Source organism: Nerophis ophidion, linkage group LG21 (genome assembly GCF_033978795.1).
Source record: "Nerophis ophidion isolate RoL-2023_Sa linkage group LG21, RoL_Noph_v1.0, whole genome shotgun sequence".
In the NCBI taxonomy this organism is placed as follows: domain Eukaryota; kingdom Metazoa; phylum Chordata; class Actinopteri; order Syngnathiformes; family Syngnathidae; genus Nerophis; species Nerophis ophidion.
This window is the reverse complement of record NC_084631.1, coordinates 39,171,469-39,196,557: the sequence shown is the minus strand read 5'-3', so window position 1 is coordinate 39,196,557 and position 25,089 is coordinate 39,171,469. Positions and strand designations below refer to the sequence as shown.

Here is a 25,089-nt window from a genome sequence, read left to right as displayed (position 1 = left end):
AACATTTTTTTTTGGGGAAATAATCATTAACTTTAGAATTTGATGCCAGCAACACCCGACAAAGAAGTTGGGAAAGGTGGCAAAAAATACCAATAAAGTTGAGGAATGCTCATCAAACACTTATTTGGAACATCCCACAGGTGTGCAGGCTAATTGGGAACAGGTGGGTGCCATGATTGGGTATAAAAACAGCTTCCCCAAAATTGCTCAGTCTTTCACAAGAAAGGATGGGGCGAGGTACACCCCTTTGTCCACAACTGTGTGAGCAAATAGTCAAACAGTTTAAGAACAACCTTTCTCAAAGTGCAATTGCAAGAAATTTAGGGATTTCAACATCTACGCTCCATAATATCAGCAAAAGGTTCAGAGAATCTGGAGAAATCACTCCACGTGAGCGGCATGGCCGGAAACCAACATTGAATGACCGTGACCTTCCATCCCTCTGACAGCACTGCATCAAAAACCAACATCAATCTCTAAAGGATATCACCACATGGGCTCAGGAACACTTCAGAAAACCACTGTCACTAAATACAGTTGGTCACTACATCTGTAAGTGCAAGTTAAAGCTCTACTATGCAAAGCGAAAGCCATTTGTCAACAACATCCAGAAACGCCGCCGTCTTCTCTGGGCCCGAGATCATCTAAGATGGACTGATGCAAAGTGGAAAAGTGTTCTGTGGTCTGACGAGTCCACGTTTCAAATTGTTTTTGGAAATATTCAACATTGTGTCATCCGGACCAAAGGGGAACCGAACCATCTAGACTGTTATCGACGCAAAGTTCAAAAGCCAGCATGTGTGATGGTATGGGGGTGCATTAGTGCCCAAGGCATGGGTAACTTACACATCTGTGAAGGCACCAATAATTCTGAAAGGTACATACAGGTTTTGGAACAACATATGCTGCCATCTTTTTTATGGACGCCCCTGCTTATTTCAGCAAGACAATGCCATGCCACGTTCAGCACGTGTTACAACAGCGTGGCTTGGTAAAAAAAAAGAGTGCGGGTACTTTCCTGGCCCGCCTGCAGTCCAGACCTGTCCCCCATGGAAAATGTGTGGCGCATTATGAAGCGTAAAATACGACAGCGGAGACCCCGGACTGTTGAAGGACTGAAGCTCTACATAAAACAAGAATGGGAAAGAATTCCACTTTCAAAGCTTCAACAATTAGTTTCCTCAGTTCCCAAACGTTTATTGAGTGTTGTTAAAAGAAAAGGTGATGTAACACAGTGGTGAACATGCCCTTTCCCAACTACTTTGGCACGTGTTGCAGCCATGAAATTCTAAGTTAATGATTATTTGCAAAAAAAAAATGAAGTTTATGAGTTTGAACATCAAATATGTCGTCTTTGTAGCATATTCAACTGAATATGGGTTGAAAAGGATTTGCAAATCATTGTATTCCCTTTTTATTTACATCTAACACAATTTCCCAACTCAAATGGAACCAGGTTTGTATATATACATATAAATATATATATATTAGATATTTTGACTTTATTGGATTATATTCCATTGGATTGTGAGCTTGATCAGAAAGAAAATGGTCAAATAATGAATTATTGGACATTTGCATGATTTCACACACAAGTTAAAAGTGTACTTCCATGTGGAATACTACATGTATTCCACATGTAATATTTAATATATTCCCTCTACTTTTTGTGTCCTCCTTCAAGCTGAGCAAACATTTTGACTTTGAGTGCCAGACTGAAATAGACGGAGAGATCCTGCTTCATCTTTACGATCGCTTCGGCATCGAGAAGGCGGCGACTCTTTTGGACGGAACCTTCGCCTTCGTGCTCCTGGACACGGCCAACAAGAAGGTGTTCCTGGGCAGGGACACTTATGGAGTGCGGCCCCTCTTCCGACTGCTCAGCCATCATGGAATGCTGGCCGTCAGCTCCGAGGCTAAAGGTGACCAAACGCTTGAAGAAATACAATATGTTGGCTTTAACAGAACATGTACTTGATCTTTTTATGTCAGAGTTACACTTCTTATCAAGTAGTTTGTCAACATGGCATATTTTGACACCGTTGTTAAGAACATGTGGGCCGCAAGTTGAAGAGCCCAGGCCTAATTCTGGCATGTTGACAGTGTTGATGTTGTTGTTTTTTGTTCATGTTGTTCATGTTGACTATGTTGTTAGTATTTTTGTTGATATTGATGAGGATTATTGTTGATGTTATTTTTTGTGATGTTGATTATGTTGTTAGTATTTTTGTTAATATCGATGAGGATTATTGTTGATGTTGTTTTTTGTTGATGTAGATTATGTTGTTAGTATTTTTGTTAATATCGATGAGGATTATTGTTGATGTTGTTTTTTGTTGATGTTTGTTATGTTGTTAGTATTTTTGTTGATTATGATGAAGATTCTTGTTGTTGACGTGTTTGAATACTGTTGATGTTGTTGTCGATTTTGTTTTGTTAATGTTGCTGCTGTTAATGTTGATTATGTTGTTAGTATTTTTGTTGATATTGATGAGGATTATTGTTGATGCTCTTTGTTTTTTTGTTGATGTTGATTATGTTGTTAGTATTTTTGTTGATTGTGATGAAGATTCTTGTTGATGTTGACTGATTATGTTGTTAGTATTTTTTTTATTATGAAGATTCTTGTTGATGTTGACGTGTTTGAATACTGTTGATGTTGTTGTTGATTTTGTTTTTGTTAATTTTGCTGCTGTTGTTAATGTTGATTGTTTTTAGTATTTTTGTTGATATTGATGAGAATTATTGTTGTTGATTTTGTTTTTGTTGATGATTATATTGTTAGTATTTTTGTTGATTATGATGAAGATTCTTGTTGATGTTGACGTGTTTGAATACTGTTGATGTTGTTGTTGATTTTGTTTTTGTTAATGTTGCTGCTGTTGATTATGTTGTTAGTATTTTTGTTGATATCAATGAGGATTATTGTTGATGTTGTTTTCTGTTGATGTTGATTGTTATTATTTGTGTTGATTATGATGAAGATTCTTGTTGATGTTGACGTGTTTGAATACTGTTGATCTTGTTGTTGATTTTGTTTTTGTTAATGTTGCTGCTGTTGATTATGTTGTTAGTATTTTTGTTGATATCAATAAGGATTATTGTTGATGTTGTTTTCTGTTGATGTTGATTGTTATTATTTTTGTTGATGATGAAGATTCTTGTTGATGTTGACGTGTTTGAATACTGTTGTTGTTGATTTTGTTTTCCTTAATGTTGCTGCTGTTAATGTTGATTATGTTGTTGGTATTTTTGTTGAAATTGATGAAGATTCTTGTTGATGTTGACGTGTTTGAATACTGTTGATGTTGTTGTTGATTTTGTTTTTGTTAATGTTGCTGCTGTTGTTAATGCTGATTATGTTGTTAGTATTTTTGTTGAAATTGATGAGGATCATTGTTGATGTTGTTTTTTGTTAATGTTGATTATGTTGTTAGTATTTTTGTTGATTATGATGAAGATTCTTGTTGATGTTGACGTGTTTGAATGCTGTTGATATTGTTGTCGATTTAGTTTTTGTTAATGTTGCTGTTGTTGTCAATGTTGATTATGTTGTTAGATTTTTTTGTTGATTATGATGAAGATTCTTGTTGATGTTGACATGTTTGAATAATGTTGATGTTGATTTTGTTTTTGTTAATGTTGCTGCTTTTGTTAATGTTGATTATGTTGTTAGTATTTTTGTTGATTATGATGAAGATTCTTGTTGATGTTGACGTGTTTGAATACTGTTGATGATGTTGTTTTTGTTTTTGTTAATGTTGCTGTTGTTAATGTTGATTATGTTGTTAGTATTTTTGTTTATCGATGAGGATTATTGTTGATGTTATTTTTTGTTGATGTTGATTATGTTGTTAGTATTTTTGTTGATTATGATGAAAATTCTTGTTGACGTGTTTGAATACTGTTGATGTTGATGTTGTTGATTTAGTTTTTTGTTAATGTTGCTGCTGTTGTTAATGTTGATTATGTTGTTGATATTTTTGTTGATATTGATGAGGATTATTGTTGTTGTTTTTTGTTGATGTTGATTATGTTGTTAGTATTTTTGTTGATTATGATGAAAATTCTTGTTGACGTGTTTGAATACTGTTGATGTTGTTGATTTAGTTTTTTGTTAATGTTGCTGCTGTTGTTAATGTTGATTATGTTGTTGGTATTTTTGTTGATATTGATGAGGATTATTGTTGTTGTTTTTTGTTGATGTTGATTATGTTGTTAGTATTTTTGTTGATAATGATGAAGATTCTTGTTGATGTTGACGTGTTTGAATACTGTTGATGGTATTGTTGATTTTGTTTTTGTTAATGTTGCTGCTGTTGTTAATGTTGATTATGTTGTTAGTATTTTTGTTGATTATGATGAAGATTTTTGTTGATGTTGACGTGTTTGAATACTGTTGATGTTGTTGTTGATTTAGTTTTTTGTTAATGTTGCTGCTGTGGTTAATGTTGATTATGTTGTTAGTATTTTTGTTGATTATGATGAAGATTCTTGTTGATGTTGACATGTTTGAATGATGTTGATTTTGTTTTTGTTAATGTTGCTGCTTTTGTTAATGTTGATTATGTTGTTAGTATTTTTGTTGATTATGATGAAGATTCTTGTTGATGTTGACGTGTTTGAATACTGTTGATGATGTTGTTTTTGTTTTTGTTAATGTTGCTGTTGTTAATGTTGATTATGTTGTTAGTATTTTTGTTGATATCGATGAGGATTATTGTTGATGTTATTTTTTGTTGATGTTGATTATGTTGTTAGTATTTTTGTTGATTATGATGAAGATTCTTGTTGATGTTGACGTGTCTGAATACTGTTGATGTCGTTGTTGATTTTGTTTTTGTTAATGTTGCTGCTGTTATAAATGTTGATTATGTTGTTAGTGTTTTTGTTGAAATTGATGAGGATCATTGTTGATGTTTTTTGTTGATGTTGATGTCGTTGTTAGTATTTTTGTTGATTATGTTGAAGAATCTTGTTAATTTTGCTGCTGTTGTTAATGTTGATTGTTTTTAGTATTTTTGTTGATATTGATGAGAATTATTGTTGTTGATTTTGTTTTTTGTTGATGTTGATTATATTGTTAGTATTTTTATTGATTATGATGAAGATTCTTGTTGATATTGACATGTTTGAATACTGTTGATGTTGTTGTTGATTTAGTTTTTGTTAATGTTGCTGCTGTTGTTGATGTTGATTATGTTGTTGGTATTTTTGTTGAAATTGATGAGGATTATTGTTGATGTTGACGTGTTTGAGTACTGTTGTTGTTGATTTTGTTTTTGTTAATGTTGCTGCTGTTGTTAATGTTGATTATGTTGTTAGTATTTTTGTTGAAATTGATGAGGATTATTGTTGATGTTGTTTTTTGTCAATGTTGATTGTTTTTAGTATTTTTGTTGATTATAATGAACATTCTTGTTGATGTTGACGTGTTTGAATACTGTTGATGTTGTTGATTTTGTTTTTGTTAATGTTGCTGCTGGTGTTAATGTTGATTATGTTGTTAGTATTTTTGTTGAAATTGATGAGGATTATTGTTGATGTTGTTTTTTGTCAATGTTGATTGTTTTTAGTATTTTTGTTGATTATAATGAAAATTCTTGTTGATGTTGACGTGTTTGAATACTGTTGATGTTGTTGTTGATTTTGTTTTTGTTAATGTTGCAGCTGTTGTTAATGTTGATTATGTTGTTAGTATTTTTGTTGATATTGATGAGGATTATTGTTGATGTTGTTTCTGTTGATGCTGATTATGTTGTTAGTATTTTTGTTGATTATGATGAAGATTCTTGTTGATGTTGACATGTTTGAAAAATGTTGTTGTTTTTGATTTTGTTTTTGTTAATGTTGCTGCTGTTAATGTTGATTATGTTTTTAGTATTTTTGTTGATTATGATGGAGATTCTTGTTGATGTTGACGTGTTTTAATAATGTTGATGTTGTTGATTTTGGTTTTGTTAATGTTGCTGCTGTTGTTAATGTTGATTATGTTGTTAGTATTTTTGTTGATTATGATGAAGATTCTTGTTGATGTTGACGTGTTTGAATACTGTTGATGTTGTTGTTGATTTTGTTTTTGTTAATGTTGCTCTTGTTAATGTTGATTATGTTAGTATTTTTGTTGATATTGATGAGGATTATTGTTGATGTTGTTTTTATTAATGTTGATTATGTTTTAGTATTTTTGTTGATTATGATGAAGATTCTTGTTGATGTTGACGTGTTTGAATACTGTTGATGTTGTTGTCGAATTTGTTTTTGTTAATGTTGCTGTTGTTGTTAATGTTGATTATGTTATTAGTATTTTTGTTGATTATGATGAAGATTCTTGTTGATGCTGACGTGTTTGAATACTGTTGATATTGTTGTCGATTTTGTTCTTGTTAATGTTGCTGTTGTTGTTAATGTTGATTATGCTTTTAGTATTTTTGTTGATGATGAAGATTCCTGTTGATGTTGACATGTTTGAATAATGTTGATGTTGTTGTTGATTCTGTTTTTGTTAATGTTGCTGCTGTTGTTAATGTTTATTATCATTTTAGTATTTTTGTTTAATTGATGAAGATTCTTGTTGATGTTGACGTGTTTTAATAATGTTGCTGTTGTTGTTGATTTTGTTTTTGTTAATGTTGTTGCTGTTGTTAATGTTGATTATGTTAGTATTTTTGTTGATTATGATGACGATTCTTGTTGATGTTGACGTGTTTGAATACTGTTGATTTTGTTTTTTGTTAATGTTGCTGCTATTGTTAATGTTGATTATGTTGGTAGTATTTTTGTTGATATCAATGAGGATTCTTTTTGATGATGATGTTGACGTGTTTGAATAATGTTGATGTTGTTGTTGATGTTTTGTGTTAACGTTGTTGATGTTGTTAATGTTGATTATGTTGTTAGTATTTTTGTTGATATTGATGAGGATTCTTGTTGGTGATTTTGATGTGTTTAAATAATGTTGATGTTGTTTTTTGTTAATGTTGTTAATGTTGATTATGTTAGTGTTTTTGTTGATATTGTTAAGGATTCTTGATGATGATGATGATGATGTTGACGTGTTTGAATCATGTTGCTGTTGATTTAGTTTTTTGTTAATGTTGTTGCTGTTGTTAATGTTGATTATGTTGTTTTTTCTGTTGATATTGAGGATTCTTGTTGATAATGATGATGTTGACGTGTGAATGATGTTGTTGTTGATGTTGTTTTTTGTTAATGTTTTTGATGTTGTTAATGTTGTCAGTATATTTCATATTGATGAGGATTCTTGTTGGTGATGATGTTGACTTGTTTGAATCATGTTGATGTTGATGTGTTTTGTTAATTTTTATGTTGTTAATGTTTATTATATTGTTAGTATTTTTGTTGATATTGATGAGGATTCTTGTTGATGTTGATGATGTTCACGTGTTTGAATATTGTTGATGTTGTTGCTGTTGTTAATGTTGATTATGTTGTTAGTATTTCTGTTGATATCGATGAGGATTCTTGTTGATTTTGATGATGTTGACGTTTTTGAATAATGTTGATGTTGTTTTGTGTTGATGTTGTTAATGTTGATTATATTGTTAGCATTTTTGTTGATATTGATAAGGATTATTTGTTGATACTGATTATGTTGACGTGTTTGAATAATGTCTGTTGTTGTTGATGTTGTTTTTTGTTAATGTTGTTGCTGTTGTTAATGTAGATTATGTTGTTTGTATTTCTGTTGATACTGATGAGGATTCTTGTTGATGTTGATGATAATGTTGACGTGTTTGAATAACGATGTTGTTTTGTGTTATTGTTGATGTTGTTAATGTTGATTATGTTGATAGTATTTATTGATGAGGATTCTTCTTGATGTTGACGTGTTTGAATAATGTTGATGTTGTTGTTACTGTAATATTACAAATGTTTGTTATTTTTTTGTTGATATTGATGAGGATTTTTGTTGATGATGTTGACGTGTTTGAATAATGTTGATGTTGTTTTTGTTAATGTTGATGTTGTTAATGTTGATTATATTGTTAGTATCTTTGTTGATATCGATGAGGATTCTTGTTGATGTATATGTGTTTGAATAGTGTTGATATTGTTGTTGATGCTTTTTGTTAATGATGTTGCTGTTGTTAATGTTGGTTATGTTGTTAGTATTTTTGTTTATATTGAAGAAAATTGTTGTTGATGTTGACATGTTTGAATAATGTTGTTTTTTGTTAATGTTGATGTTGTTAATGTTGATTATGTTTTTTATATTTTTGTTGATATTGACGAGGATTCTTGTTGATGTTAATGATGTTGACATGTTTGAATTATGTTGCCGTTGTTAATGTTGATTTTGTTATTATTTCTGTTGATATTGACGAGGATTCTTGTTGATGATGATGTTGACGTGTTTGAATAATAATGATGTTGTTGATGTTTTTGTTAATGTTGCTGTTGTTAATGTTGATTATGTTGTTAGTATTTTTGTTATTGATGAGGTTTCTTGTTGTTGATGAGGATGTTGACATGTTTGAATAATGTTGATGTTGTTTTTTGTTGATGTTGTTGCTGTTGTTAATGTTGATTATGATGTTAGTATTTTTGTTTATTGATGAGGATTCTTGTTGATGTTGATGATGATGTTGACATGTTTGAATAATGTCGATGTTGTTGTTGATGTTGTTTTTTGTTAATGCTGTTGTTAATTTGATTATGTTATTATTTTTGTTGATATTGATGAGTATTCTTGTTGATGATGTTGACGTGTTTGAATAATGCTGATGTTGTTTTCTGTTAATGATGTTGCTGTTATTCATGTTGATTATGTTGTTATTATTTTTTAATAATATTGATGAGGATTCTAGTTGATGATGTTGACGTGTTTGAACAATGTGGATGTTGTTGTTTTTTGTTAATGTTGTTGCTTTTGATGTTGATTATTTTGTTAGTGTTTGTTCATTTTGATGAGGATTCTTGTTGATGATGATGTTGACGTGTTTGAATAATATTGATGTTACTGTTGATAATGTTAATGTTGTTGATGTTGTTAATGTTGATTTAGTTGTTAATATCTTTGGTGATATCGATGAGGATTCTTGATGATGATGATGATGATGTTGACATGTTTGAATAATGTTGATGTTTTTTGTTAATGTTGATGTTAATGTTGATTATGTTGTTAGTGTCTTTGTTGATATCAATGAGGATTTTTGTCGATGATGTTGACGTGTTTGAATAATGTTGATGTTTTTTGTTCATGTTAATTATATTATTATTTTTGTTGATGTTGATGATGATATTGACGTGTTTGTATTATGTTGATGTTGTTTTTTGTTGTTTTTGTTGATGATGTTGCTGTTGGTGTTGCTAATGTTGTTAGTATTTTTGTTGATATTGATGTGGATTCTTGTTGATGTTGACATGTTTGAATAATGTTGATGCTGTTCATGTTGTTTTTGTTAATGTTGATTATGTTGTTAGTGTTTTTGTTGATATTGATGAAGATTCTTGTTGATGATGATGATGTTGACATGTTTTAATGATGTTGATGTTGTTTTTCGTTAATGTTGTTTCTGTTGTTAATGTTGATTATGTTATTATTTTTGTTGATATTGTTGAGGATTGTTGTCGATGTTGATGATGATGTTGATGTGTTTAAACAATGTGGATGTTGATTTTTGTTAATATTGTTGCTGTTTATGTTGATTATGTTGTTAGTATTTTTGTTGATATTGATGAGGATTCTTGTTGATGATGAAGTGTTTGAATATTGTTGATGTTGTTTTTTGTTAATGTTGCTGTTGATGTTGTTAATGTTGATTATGTTTTTAGTATTTTTGTTTATTGATGAGGATTGTTGTTGATGTTGATGATAACGGGTTTGAATAATGTTGATGCATTTGTTGATGTTTTTTGTTAATGTTGATGTTAATGTTGATTAAGTTAGTATTTTGTTGATATTGATGAGGATTCTTGTTGATGATGTTGACATGTTTGAATGATGTTGTTGTTAATGTTGTTTTTTGTTCATGTTGATGTTGTTAATGTTTATGTTGTATTTTGTTGATATTGATGGGGATTCTTGTTGATGTTGACGTGTTTGAATAATGCTCTTGTTGTTGGTGATGTTTTTGTTAATGTTGTTTTTGTTGATGTTGATTATGTTGTTAAGGTTTTTGTTGTTGATGTCGGGTTTTTTTCACTGGTGATGTTGATATCGTTGAGGATTCTTGTTGATGCTGCTGCTGTTGATTATGATGTCGTTGATGATGATGTTGATGTTGATGATGTTGATAATGATGATGATGTTTCCTGTTTTCAGGTCTGGCAGACATGACTCCGGCTGCTAAGATCATTCCTTTCCTGCCGGGACACGTGGAGGTGTTTGACCTGAAGGCCAGCGGAAAAGTGGAGTCTCTTCAGATGAAAGCATTTCACGAGTGCACCCAGGAGCCCTATCATGTTCTCTGTGACGCCGTGGGTCGTCTGCCAACAAGTACTCCACTGCTGCCCTAGTGCCTTTGTGCAATCCACGTTACAATGGTCTTTTCCCTGTAGGTCTGGATGAAGAAAGTGTCAAGGGCAACATCAGAATCTTGTTTGAAAATGCGGTGAGGAAACGTCTGATGGCCCAAAGGAGGATCGGCTGTCTTCTCTCAGGTCTTTTTTTTTTGTCCTTTACTCTGTTATTAATATCATATTTGTCAATATGATGTTCAATACATTTAATATAGTATTAGCCACTTCTTTGCTCATGTTTTTTACCAAGAAAAACAAGTCAAAAACAGGAGACTAACCACAGAAGAGACTTTTCAAGCTCTGCCTTCTCCTTGGCACTAAAGCTGGCCTGTTTTAAGTTTTGGGAGAAATCACATGACCTCATAAACATAAACTTTATAAACACTTTTTTTAATATAGGCTCACCAAATGTCCTTTACTGATTGCCTCATCATTCATAAGAGTAATTCCTCATCTCTTTCAAAGGTACTGAGTTGTACAAAAAAAAAAAACATTTTTACAAAACGTGAATCCTTATATGTTCATGAAAGCCATAAATATGAAATAGAACAGAAATTCAGTACCACAGTTCGCTCACAATAGACAATAAACACCTAAGTATTTCTTACATGTGAATAATATAAATACAGTTTTTTATACAGCATTTTTCACATGTGTATAATATAAATAGTCTATTATACAGCATTATTCATATGTGAATAATATAAATACAGTCTATTATACAGCATTATTCACGTGTGAATAATATAAATACAGTCTATTATACAACATTATTCACGTGTGAATAATATAAATACAGTCTATTATATAGAATTATTCATGTGTGAATAATATAGTCTATTTTACAGCATTATTCACAGGTGAATAATCTAAATACAGTCTATTATTCACGTGTGAGTAATATAAATACAGTATTATGCAGCATTATTTACATGTGAATAATATAAATACAGTCTATTATACAGCATTATTCACATGTGAATAATATAAATACAGTCTATTATACAGCATTATTCATGTGTGAATAATATAAATACAGTATATTATACAGTATTATTCACGTGTGAATAATATAAATACAGTCTATTATACAGCATTATTCATGTGTGAATAATATAAATACAGTCTATTATACAGCATTATTCACATGTGAATAATATAAATACTGTCTATTATATAGCATTATTCATGTGTGAATAATATAAATACAGTCTATTATACAGTATTATTCACATGTGAATAATATACATACAGTCTATTATACAGCATTATAAACATGTGAATAATATAAATACAGTCTATTATATAGCATTATTCACATGTGAATAATATAAATACTGTCTATTATATAGCATTATTCATGTGTAAATAATATAAATACAGTCTATTATACAGTATTATTCACATGTGAATAATATACATACAGTCTATTATACAGCATTATAAACATGTGAATAATATAAATACAGTCTATTATATAGCATTATTCATGTGTGAATAATATAAAGTATATTATACAGTATTATTCACATGTGAATAATATAGTCTATTATACAGCATTATAAACATGTGAATAATATAAATACTGTCTATTATACAGCATTATTCACATGTGAATAATATAAATACAGTATTATACAGCATTATTCACATGTGAATAATATAAATACTGTCTATTATACAGCATTATTCACATGTGAATAATATAAATACAGTCTATTATACAGCATTATTCACATGTGAATAATATAAATACAGTATCATACAGCATTATTCACGATTTCAGTATGTAAAGCGCTTTGAATCACTAGAGAAAAGCGCTGTATAAATATATAATAACACTTCACGTATGAATAATATAAATACAGTCTATTATACAGCATTATTCACATGTGAATAATATAAATACAGTCTATTATACAACATTATGAACATGCAAATAATATAAATACAGTCTATTGTACAGCATTATTCACATGTGAATAATATAAATACAGTATCATACAGCATTATTAACGATTTCACTATGTAAGGCGCTTTCAATCACTAGAGAAAAGCGCTATATAAATATATAATAACACTTCACGTGTGAATGATATAAATACAGTATTATACAGCATTATTCACACATGAATAACATAAATACAGTCTATTATACAGCATTATTCACATGTGAATGATATAAATTCAGTCTATTATACAGCATTCATGTGTGAATAATATAAATACAGTCTATTATACAGCATTCATGTGTGAATAATATAAATACAGTCTATCAGTCTGTCAGCGTCTCTCAGAATCAGGCATGAGATAATATTTTACACTAAAAAATAATTATCATCATTGACTTAACGCAGCAACAGCAGCCCTCAGTTCCAACATTATTTATAAAACTGAACTTCTCCTCACACTCACGACCAGGTGAGTCCATGAACGCTGTAGTTTTAAACATTAAATTTGTCGTATTATTATTATCATTATTATTGGAGGTCAATAGTATTACAAAGTGCAACTTAAACGTTCCCAGTTAACACTTGTTGCCGGGGGAACAGTTTAAGTGAGACACATAACAGGTTTTAATAGTTACAAGTTTACATTTCTAACCTCCAAACTTTAAAGTGAACTACTGTAATAATCGTATTTATGCTTTATTATAATATTTCTGTTTGATGGATAACTTTATTTTGTGTTCAAAACCACCAAAGATGACAAGATTAGGGACTTTATGTTTATAATTCTAGTTGAAAAACAATACTTTAGTTGGTCATTGGATCGTCTATTCTGATATGTTCTTGCAACATAAGAGTTGCTCCTGTCAGTGTCCATGATGGTCCTGGTTCTTCAATTAAACAGGGGGTCTGGATTCCAGTCTGGTGGCCGCCACGCTGGTGAAGCTGGCCAAAGAAGAAGGTCTGCAATATCCCGTCCAAACATTTGCCATCGGATCAGAAGACAGCCCGGACATCTTAGCTGCCCGGAAGGTAGCCGTTGTCTTCCATTTTCTATCATTCCCTGCTCATTTACAAACCTTTTAGTCACAAAGAAACTGTGACCAGGCCGCCGGTTGTTGTGATCCCAGGATGCAGAGAAGGCAAGCGATGTACAGGCAAGAGAAAAGTAACACAGATCGAGCAAGAACTAAGAACGCTATGGAAAACTTTGGATTATGAGCAGGCCCTGAATAGACTAATAGAAAATATAGAACTCATTAACAATGTGGAACAAAAAAAAGGACTGTAAAATACAGGGACCAAACAGGAAAAGCCACCAAGACCGGAAATTAAAGCAACTATAATAATAATAGATGCTATTTGTAAAAGCATTTTACATTGAGCAAACAACCTCAAAGTGCTACATTGCATTTAAAAACCAAATAAATACAAAAAAAACGCTTGAACCACAAATAGCTGCCCGCAACAAGTAAAATAAATAGTAAAAAAAATAAACAACTAGAACAGCCTAATAGCTAGAATTAGCACAAATACATCTACAAAAAGGCTTTTTTAAGAGAAAGGGTTTTTGAGACCTTTTTAAAAGAAATGCCCCCCTCTACCTCAAAGAACTGCTCACCCCCGAATCCTCTACCGGGCCCCAGAAGATTTTTTTATTAAAAAAAAAATATATATATATATATTTTTTATTTTTTTATTAAATCAACATAAAAAACACAATATAGTGCACCAACCACAAAAAACTCCCCTTTTCATGACAAAAATGTCCCTTTTTCATGACAAAGAAGAAGAAAAAAAAAAGAGGAAAAAAAAGGACACCCCCATGTCTACTCCCAGGTATTTATAATCCTCAACCATGTCCACATCCACCCCCCTGATGGAAACAGGGGTCGCCGGAGTACTCCTCCTCCTTCCCAGGTCTACAACCAGCTCCTTGGTCTTCGTCACATTGAGCTGGAGGTGGTTCTTTCCACACCATGTGACAAAGTCCTCCACCAGTGTCCTGTATTCCTTATCATCACCATCCTCAATACACCCCACTATTGCAGAGTCAGCAGAAAACTTCTGAAGGTGGCAGGACTCTGACTGATAGTGGAAATGGGTGGTGTAAATGGTGAAGAGGAAGGGGGAGAGGACTGTGACCTGCGGGGCCCCGGTGTTGCTGACCAGTCTGTCTGACACACAGTCCTGCAGTCGCACGTACTATGGTCTGTCAGTCAGGTCATCTACAACCTAGGACACCAAGGGGGCCTCCACCTGCATCGTCTTTAACTTCACACCCAGTAGCCCAGGCCGATGGTGGAGGAAGGACTGGCAGAGGGTCGCCAAAACTGCGCCTTTGCTATGATGGGCCAGCTATCTGTAGACGGGTGGTGTCAGTCGGGATAGCAGTCTTGGAAGGTCCTCCCAAAGTTCTGCCGTGGCGCCTGAACCGGTGGCGATGTAGCCTTGAATTTCTGTGGCGCCGGGATTGGGTGGAATTGCAGAGGTGGCGCAGGCACAGGCTTTGACTGATAGTGGAAATGGGTGGTGTAGATGGTGAAGAGGAAGCGGGAGAGGACTGTGACCTGTGGCGCCCCGGTGTTGCTGACCAGTCTGTCTGACACACAGTCCTGCAGTCGCACGTACTGTGGTCTGTCAGTCAGGTCATCTACAACCCAGGACACCAAGGGGGCCTCCACCTGCATCGTCTCTAACTTCACACCCAGTAGCCCAGGCCGATGGTGGAGGAAGGACTGGCAGAGGGTCGCCAAAACTGCGCCTTTGACATGAAGGGCCAGCTATCTGTAGACGGGTGGTGTCAGTCGGGATAGCATGCTTGGAAGGTCTGTCCCGTACACTTCCACCCAAAGCTCTGGCATGGCGGCTGAACCGGTGGCGATGTGGCCTTGAATTTCCGCGGCGCCGGGATTGGGTGGAATTGTAAAGGTGGCGCAGGCACAGACTTGAGCAGCTGTGGTGCAATTATGTATTTTCTTACGTCTGGGAAAATTTCAGCGCATGTCGGCTGTTGTTTAGATCCTGGAGACATTAATTGAGGAACTAAGTAGAAGTCATTAACATGATGAAAAGACAAGGAACACAAAGTAAAGGTGCTGCAAACAAGAGCAGGACAGGAAGTGGTAATAAACACAGGGAAATAGGGAACAAAGTCCATGTGGGATCATGGCAGAAGCAGAATATTAAGAAAGTATCAGAGAAAATACATCTAATATTAGAAAAAGATGATATTGGAGTATTTGATGGCAAAAGATGGTTTAGTACTTGATCTGGAAAGCCTTGATGGCAAGCTGTAGTCGGCAGATGTAGTCGGTCAGCACAGATACTTTCCAGACCCTGAGGGTTTCCAGGCTGTTGCTTGGCAACTCAAAGTTCCACAGATTGTCAAAGGGATTAAAACCCCAAGACTTCTTCTTGGCCCACACCTTTCGTTCCCTGGCACAAGATTTTGGGTTCTTGTCATGCTGAGGACCTGTCCATGGACCATTTACTGAATCAGGAGGTTCTCATCCACAGTTGTATGATCATCTCTACACGTCTTTAAATCCAGATTGCAGACCAAAAACCACCGAGCACTCAATAGTGAATCAGTTCCAGTCTTGGATGTGGCAAAGGCTTCTCGTATCCTCGGCAGAGAAATACTACAAAGTAAAATCTATTACGTATTACAAACATCTTCATGGTCACGTGACCACAACACAAGTCCTTCAGGTCTTGATTGTCCAAGTTCAGAAAGTACATTAATACTCAATCAAGTGTCTTATTTATACTTTGTTTACACAACATGAAGTAGATCCTCCTTTGGTTTTCTGGGCTGCTCCTTCGGTTTTCTCACAGTCGTCCTTACACCACCAGAGAAATCTTATATTGAACAAAAATATAAACGCAGCACTTTTGTTTTTGCTCCCATTTATCATGATTTGAACTCAAAAATCTATTCCTCTCAAGTATTGTTTACAAATCTGTCTAAATCTGTGTTAGTGAGCATTTCTTCTTTGCCAAGATAATCTATCCCACCTCACAGGTGTGGCGTACCAAGATGCTGTTGTTTGGTGTTTGCCATGTTGGTTGATAATGGATGGTCTTTGCCATGTTCACTGATGATGGATGTTTGCCATGTTGGTTGAGGATGGATGGTGTTTGTGAAGATGGTGTATCCCACAAAGTTCTGTAGAAGTAACAAGAAGGTGGATGTCCCAGGTCGCCGCTCACATCGGCAGTGAGCACCACGAAGTCAACTTCAGTGTCGAAGAAGGCATCAGAGCAGTGGAGGAGGTCATCGTCAGCCTGGAGACCTACGACATCACCACCATACGCGCCTCCGTCGGTGAGTACTAACCCATATTTTACTACTACACCCATATTTTAGTACTTCACTCACAATACTCAAGACCTGATCATTTGTTGTCAAAATAACATGATTACAACAGCGATGAACACGCCTTCAGAGCAACACTAGCAAAGTGTACTATAGTATAGTCAGATATAATATAGTTTATCATAGTAAAATACAGTATAGTCTGGGAAAGTATAGTATAGTATATTCAAATACAAGATAGCAAAGTATACTCTTGTATAGTCCAATATAGGCCAGCAAAGTATACTGTAGTATATTCAAATATAGGCAAGCAAAGTATACTATATTATAGTCAAATACAGGCAAGCAAAGTATACTATAGTATAGTGAAATACAGGCGAGCAAAGTATATTATAGTATAGTGAAATATAAGCAAGCAAAGTATACTATAGTATAGTGAAATATAGGCAAGCAAAGTATACTATAGTATAGTGAAATATAGGCAAGCAGAGTATACTATAGTATAGTGAAATATAAGCAGGCAAAGTATACTATAGTATAGTAAAATACAGGCGAGCAAAGTATACTATAGTATAGTGAAATATAAGCAAGCAAAGTATACTATAGTATAGTGAAATATAGGCAAGCAGAGTATAGTATAGTCAAATATAGGCGAGCAAAGTATACTGTAGTATAGTGAAATATAGGCCAGCAAAGTTTACTATAGTATAGTCAATTATAGGCTAGCAAAGTATACTATAGCAAAGTGAAATACAGGCAAGCAAAGTTTACTACAGTATAGTAAAATACAGGCAAGCAAAGTATACATAGTATAGTGAAATATAAGCAAGCAAAGTATACTATAATATAGTGAAATATAGGCGAGCAAACTATACTATAGTATAGTGAAATATAGGCGAGCAAACTATACTATAGTATAGTCAATTATAGGCTAGCAAAGTATACTATGGCATAGTCAAATATAGGCTAGCAAAATATACTATAGCATAGTCAAATAAAGGCGAGCAAAGTATACTATAGTATAGTCAATTATAGTATAGCAAAGTATACTGTAGTATAGTCAAATATATGCTAGCAAAGTATATTGTAGTACAGTCAAATATAGGCGAGCAAAGTATACTATAGTATAGTCAAATATAGGCGAGCAGAGTATACTATAGTATAGTGAAATATAAGCAAGCAAAGTATACTATAGTATAGTAAAATACAGGCGAGCAAAGTATACTATAGTATAGTGAAATATAAGCAAGCAAAGTATACTATAGTATAGTGAAATATAGGCAAGCAGAGTATAGTATAGTCAAATATAGGCGAGCAAAGTATACTATAGTATAGTGAAATATAGGCCAGCAAAGTTTACTATAGTATAGTCAATTATAGGCTAGCAAAGTATACTATAGCATAGTGAAATACAGGCAAGCAAAGTTTACTACAGTATAGTAAAATACAGGCAAGCAAAGTATACATAGTATAGTGAAATATAAGCAAGCAAAGTATACTATAATATAGTGAAATATAGGCGAGCAAACTATACTATAGTATAGTGAAATATAGGCGAGCAAACTATACTATAGTATAGTCAATTATAGGCTAGCAAAGTATACTATGGCATAGTCAAATATAGGCTAGCAAAATATACTATAGCATAGTCAAATAAAGGCGAGCAAAGTATACTATAGTATAGTCAATTATAGTATAGCAAAGTATACTGTAGTATAGTCAAATATATGCTAGCAAAGCATATTGTAGTATAGTCAAATATAGGCGAGCAAAGTATACTATAGTATAGTCAAATATAGGCGAGCAGAGTATACTATAGTATAGTGAAATATAAGCAGGCAAGGTATACTATAGTATAGTAAAATACAGGCGAGCAAAGTGTACTATAGTATAGTGAAATATAAGCAAGCAAAGTATACTATAGTATAGTGAAATATAGGCAAGCAGAGTATAGTATAGTCAAATATAGGCGAGCAAAGTATACTATAGTATAGTGAAATATAGGCCAGCAAAGTATACTATAATATAGTCAATTATAGGCTAGCAAAGTATACTATAGCATAGTGAAATACAGGCAAGCAAAGTATACTATAGTATAGTGAAATATAGGCCAGCAAAGTATAGTATAATATAGTCAATTATAGGCTAGCAAAGTATACTATAACATAGTGAAATACAGGCAAGCAAAGTATACTACAGTATAGTAAAATACAGGCAAGCAAAGTATACATAGTATAGTGAAATATAAGCAAGCAAAGTATACTATAGTATAGTGAAATATAGGCGAGCAAACTATACTATAGTATAGTCAATTATAGGCTAGCAAAGTATACTATAGCATAGTCAAATAAAGGCGAGCAAAGTATACTATAGTATAGTCAATTATAGTATAGCAAAGTATACTATAATATAGTCAAATATATGCTCGCAAAGTATATTGTGGTATAGTCAAATATAGGCGAGCAAAGTATACTATAGTATAGTCAAATATAGGCGAGCAAAATATACTATAGTATAGTCAATTATAGGCTAGCAAAGTATACTGTACTATAGTATAGTCAAATATAGGGTAGCAGAGTATACTACAGTATCATTAAATATAGGCAAACAAAGTATACTGTAGTACAGTCAAATATAGGCAAGCAAAGTATACTATAGTATAGTCAAATATAGGCTAGCAAAGTATACATAGTATAGTCAAATCTAGTTGAGCAAAGTATACTATTGTAAAGTCAAATATAGGCAAGCAAAGTATACCATGGTATAGTCAAATATAGGCTAGCAAAGTATACTATAGTATAGTCAATTATAGGCCAGCAAAGTATACTATAGTAAAGTCAGAAATAGGCTAGCAAAGTATTATACTATATTATAGTCAAGTGTAGGCGAACAAAGTATACTATAGTATAGTCAAATGTAGTCGAGCAAAATATACTATAGTATAGTCAAATATAGGCTAACAAATTATACTATATTATAGTCAAATATAGGCTAGCAAAGTATACTATAGTATATTCAATTATAGGCTAGCAAAGTATACTATAGTACAGTCAAATATAGGTTAGCAAAGTATTATACTATAGTATAGTCGAGCAAAGTATTCTATAGTATTGTCAAATATAGGTTAGCAAAGTATACTATAATATAGTCAAGTATAGGCAAGCAAAGTATACTATAGTATAGTCAAATATAGGCCAGCAAAGTATACCATAGTATAATCAATTATAGGCTAGCAAAGTATACTAAAGTATAGTCAAATATAGGCGAGCAAAGTATACTATAGTACAGTCAAATATAATATAGTATTGCATAATAACATCTAGTATAGTGAAATATAGTACAGTATGTGAAGTAGACTAAAACATAGTACAGTCTAGTATAGACAGAGTAGTTTTTTCGCAAAGAGTACTATAGTTTTGTATAATACAGTACACAATATTATAGTGTACGTGTAGTAGAGTACCAAATAGTATAATGTAGTATGATATAGTGTAGTAGAGTATGATATAGTGTAGTATAGTATGGTTTCCAGACATATCCTGTATACTTTCTTGCTGGAATGTATTTGGTTTGCAGGTTCCTGCAGGTTTTGGACTTATAGTATTGTGTGGAATAGTATAGTATCGTGTAGTGTAGTATACTGTAGTGTAGCACAGTATGGTATAATGAGGTATATTTCCTGTCATAGTATTATATTGCCTAGTAGGGTATAATGTAGTAGAGTGTGGTATAATGAGATATATTTCTTGTTGTCATAGTATTATATTGCATAGTGGGGTATAATGTAGTAGAGTGTGGTATAATGAGGTATATTTCCTGTCATAGTATTATATTGCATAGTGGGCTATAATGTTGTAGAATATGGTATAATGAGGTATATTTCTTGTTGTCATAGTATTATATTGCATAGTAGGGTATAATGTAGTAGAGTATGGTATAATGAGGTATATTTCTTGTTGTCATAGTATTATATTGCATAGTAGGGTATAATGTAGTAGAGTATGGTATAATGAGGTATAGTTCTTGTTGTCATAGTATTATATTACATAGTGGGGTATAATGTAGTAGAGTGTGGTATAATGAGGTATATTTCTTGTTGTCATAGTATTATATTGCATAGTAGGGTATAATGTAGTAGAGTGTGGTATAATGAGGTATATTTCTTGTTGTCATAGTATTATATTGCCTAGTAGGGTATAATGTAGTAGAGTATGGTATAATGAGGTATATTTCTTGTTGTCATAGTATTATATTGCATAGTAGGGTATAATGTAGTAGAGTATGGTATAATGAGGTATATTTCTTGTTGTCATAGTATTATATTGCATAGTAGGGTATAATGTAGTAGAGTATGGTATAATGAGGTATAGTTCTTGTTGTCATAGTATTATATTGCATAGTGGGGTATAATGTAGTAGAGTGTGGTATAATGAGGTATATTTCTTGTTGTCATAGTATTATATTGCATAGTAGGGTATAATGTAGTAGAGTGTGGTATAATGAGGTATATTTCTTGTTGTCATAGTATTATATTGCCTAGTAGGGTATAATGTAGTAGAGTGTGGTATAATGAGGTATATTTCTTGTTGTCATAGTATTATATTGCCTAGTAGGGTATAATGTAGTAGAGTGTGGTATAATGAGGTATATTTCTTGTTGTCATAGTATTATATTGCATAGTAGGGTATAATGTAGTAGAGTGTGGTATAATGAGGTATATTTCTTGTTGTCATAGTATTATATTGCATAGTAGGGTATAATGTAGTAGAGTGTGGTATAATGAGGTATAGTTCTTGTTTCCGCAAGAATGTATTTGCTTTGCAAGTACATTCCTGCAGGTTTTTTGACTTAGAGAATAATATAATGTAAACCTAACCCTTACAGTGTGATACAGTATAGTGTAGTATGGTATAAAGTCGTATCCTCTGTACTTTCCTGCTGGAATGTATTTGGTTAGCAAGTACATTCCTTCAGGTTTTGGACTTGCAGTATTGTGTGGAATAGTATAGTTTAGTATCATGTAGTCTAGTATAGTGTAGTGTAGTATCATGTAGTTTAGCATAGTGTAGTATAGTATCATGTAGTTTAGTATGGCATAGTTTAGTATACTATAGTGTATAGTATCATGTAGTCTAGTATAGTGTAGTATAGTATGTGGTCTAGTATAGTATCATGTAGTGTAGTATGGTATCATGTAGGCTAGTATGGTATAGTGTAGTATAGTATCATGTAGTCTAGTATAGTATCATGTAGTCTAGTGTAGTGTAGTATAGTATCATGTAATCTAGTATAGTATCGTGTAGTCTAGTGTAGTGTAGTATAGTGTCATGTAGTCTAGTATAGTATCATGTAGTCTAGTATAGTATCATGTAGTCTAGTATAGTATCATGTAGTCTAATGTAGTGAAGTGTAGTATCATGTAGTCTAGTGTAGTATAGTATCATGTAGTATAGTATCATGTAGTCTAGTATCGTGTAGTATAGTATCATGTAGTCTGGTATCGTGTAGTATTGTATCATGTAGTATGGTATAGTGTAGTATACTATCATGTAGTCTAGTATAGTATAATGTATTCTAGTATAGTGTAGTATAGTATCATGTAGTCTAATGTAGTGAAGTTTAGTATCATGTAGTCTAGTGTAGTATAGTGTCATGTAGTATAGTATGGTATAATGTAGTCTAGTATAGTGTAGTATAGTATCATGTAGTCTAGTGTAGTGTAGTATAGTATCATGTAGTCTAATGTAGTGAAGTTTAGTATCATGTAGTCTAGTGTAGTGTAGTGTCATGTAGTCTAGTATGGTATAATGTAGTCTAGTATAGTGTAGTATAGTATCATGTAGTCTAGTATAGTATCATGTAGTCTAGTGTAGTGTAGTATAGTATCATGTAGTCTAGTATGGTATAATGTAGTCTAGTATAGTGTAGTATAGTATCATGTAGTCTAGTATAGTATCATGTAGTCTAGTGTAGTGTAGTATAGTATCATGTAATCTAGTATAGTATCGTGTAGTCTAGTGTAGTGTAGTATAGTGTCATGTAGTCTAGTATGGTATAATGTAGTCTAGTATAGTGTAGTATAGTATCATGTAGTCTAGTATAGTGTAGTATAGTATCATGTAGTCTAGTATGGTATAATGTAGTCTAGTGTAGTGTAGTATAGTATCATGTAGTCTAGTATAGTATCATGTAGTCTAGTGTAGTGTAGTATAGTATCATGTAGTCTAGTGTAGTGTAGTATAGTATCATGTAATCTAGTATAGTATCGTGTAGTGTAGTGTAGTATAGTATCATGTAGTCTAGTATGGTATAATGTAGTCTAGTATAGTGTAGTATAGTATCATGTAGTCTAGTATAGTATCATGTAGTCTAGCGTAGTGTAGTATAGCATCATGTAGGCTAGTATGGTATAGTGTAGTATAGTATCATGTAGTCTAGTATAGTATCATGTAGTCTAGTGTAGTGTAGTATAGTATCATGTAATCTAGTATAGTGTAGTATAGTATCATGTAGTCTAGTATAGTGTCATGTAGTCTAGTATAGTGTCATGTAGTCTAGTATAGTATCATGTAGTCTAGTATAGTGTAGTATAGTATCATGTAATCTAGTATAGTGTAGTATAGTATCATGTAGTCTAGTATAGTGTCATGTAGTCTAGTATAGTGTCATGTAGTCTAGTATAGTATCATGTAGTCTAGTATAGTGTAGTATAGTATCATGTAATCTAGTATAGTGTAGTATAGTATCATGTAGTCTAGTATAGTGTCATGTAGTCTAGTATAGTATCATGTAGTCTAGTATAGTATCATGTAGTCTAGTATAGTATCATGTAGTCTAATGTAGTGAAGTGTAGTATCATGTAGTATAGTGTAGTATAGTATCATGTAGTCTGGTATCGTGTAGTATAGTATCATGTAGTATGGTATAGTGTAGTATACTATCATGTAGTCTAGTATAGTATAATGTATTCTAGTATAGTGTAGTATAGTATCATGTAGTCTAATGTGGTGAAGTGTAGTATCATGTAGTCTAGTGTAGTATAGTATCATGTAGTCTGGTATCGTGTAGTATAGTATCATGTAGTATGGTATAGTGTAGTATACTATCATGTAGTCTAGTATAGTATAATGTATTCTAGTATAGTGTAGTATAGTATCATGTAGTCTAATGTGGTGAAGTGTAGTATCATGTAGTCTAATGTGGTGAAGTGTAGTATCATGTAGTCTAGTGTAGTATAGTATCATGTAGTCTGGTATCGTGTAGTATAGTATCATGTAGTATGGTATAGTGTAGTATACTATCATGTAGTCTAGTATAGTATAATGTATTCTAGTATAGTGTAGTATAGTATCATGTAGTCTAATGTAGTGAAGTTTAGTATCATGTAGTCTAGTGTAGTATAGTGTCATGTAGTATAGTATGGTATAATGTAGTCTAGTATAGTGTAGTATAGTATCATGTAGTCTAGTATAGTATCATGTAGTCTAGTGTAGTGTAGTATAGTATCATGTAGTCTAATGTAGTGAAGTTTAGTATCATGTAGTCTAGTGTAGTGTAGTGTCATGTAGTCTAGTATGGTATAATGTAGTCTAGTATAGTGTAGTATAGTATCATGTAGTCTAGTATAGTATCATGTAGTCTAGTGTAGTGTAGTATAGTATCATGTAGTCTAGTGTAGTGTAGTGTCATGTAGTCTAGTATGGTATAATGTAGTCTAGTATAGTGTAGTATAGTATCATGTAGTCTAGTATAGTATCATGTAGTCTAGTGTAGTGTAGTATAGTATCATGTAGTCTAGTATGGTATAATGTAGTCTAGTATAGTGTAGTATAGTATCATGTAGTCTAGTATAGTATCATGTAGTCTAGTGTAGTGTAGTATAGTATCATGTAATCTAGTATAGTATCGTGTAGTCTAGTGTAGTGTAGTATAGTGTCATGTAGTCTAGTATGGTATAATGTAGTCTAGTATAGTGTAGTATAGTATCATGTAGTCTAGTATAGTGTAGTATAGTATCATGTAGTCTAGTATGGTATAATGTAGTCTAGTGTAGTGTAGTATAGTATCATGTAGTCTAGTATAGTATCATGTAGTCTAGTGTAGTGTAGTATAGTATCATGTAGTCTAGTGTAGTGTAGTATAGTATCATGTAATCTAGTATAGTATCGTGTAGTGTAGTGTAGTATAGTATCATGTAGTCTAGTATGGTATAATGTAGTCTAGTATAGTGTAGTATAGTATCATGTAGTCTAGTATAGTATCATGTAGTCTAGCGTAGTGTAGTATAGCATCATGTAGGCTAGTATGGTATAGTGTAGTATAGTATCATGTAGT

At 32.6% G+C, this 25,089-nt stretch overlaps 1 protein-coding gene across 5 annotated transcripts in view; it reads left to right on the top strand.

Annotated features, from left to right (window-relative positions):
• The window catches only part of LOC133540087 (asparagine synthetase [glutamine-hydrolyzing]-like), a 182,240-nt gene that overhangs the window by 121,603 nt on the left and 35,548 nt on the right, over positions 1–25,089 (top strand). For all 5 annotated transcript variants that reach the window (XM_061882580.1, XM_061882581.1, XM_061882578.1 and 2 more), the window contains 5 exons: positions 1,685–1,922; positions 10,289–10,462; positions 10,525–10,626; positions 13,339–13,466; positions 16,638–16,764. In XM_061882580.1, the coding sequence (XP_061738564.1) occupies positions 1,685–1,922; positions 10,289–10,462; positions 10,525–10,626; positions 13,339–13,466; positions 16,638–16,764 (769 nt within the window). The remainder of the gene's footprint in view (positions 1–1,684; positions 1,923–10,288; positions 10,463–10,524; positions 10,627–13,338; positions 13,467–16,637; positions 16,765–25,089) is intronic.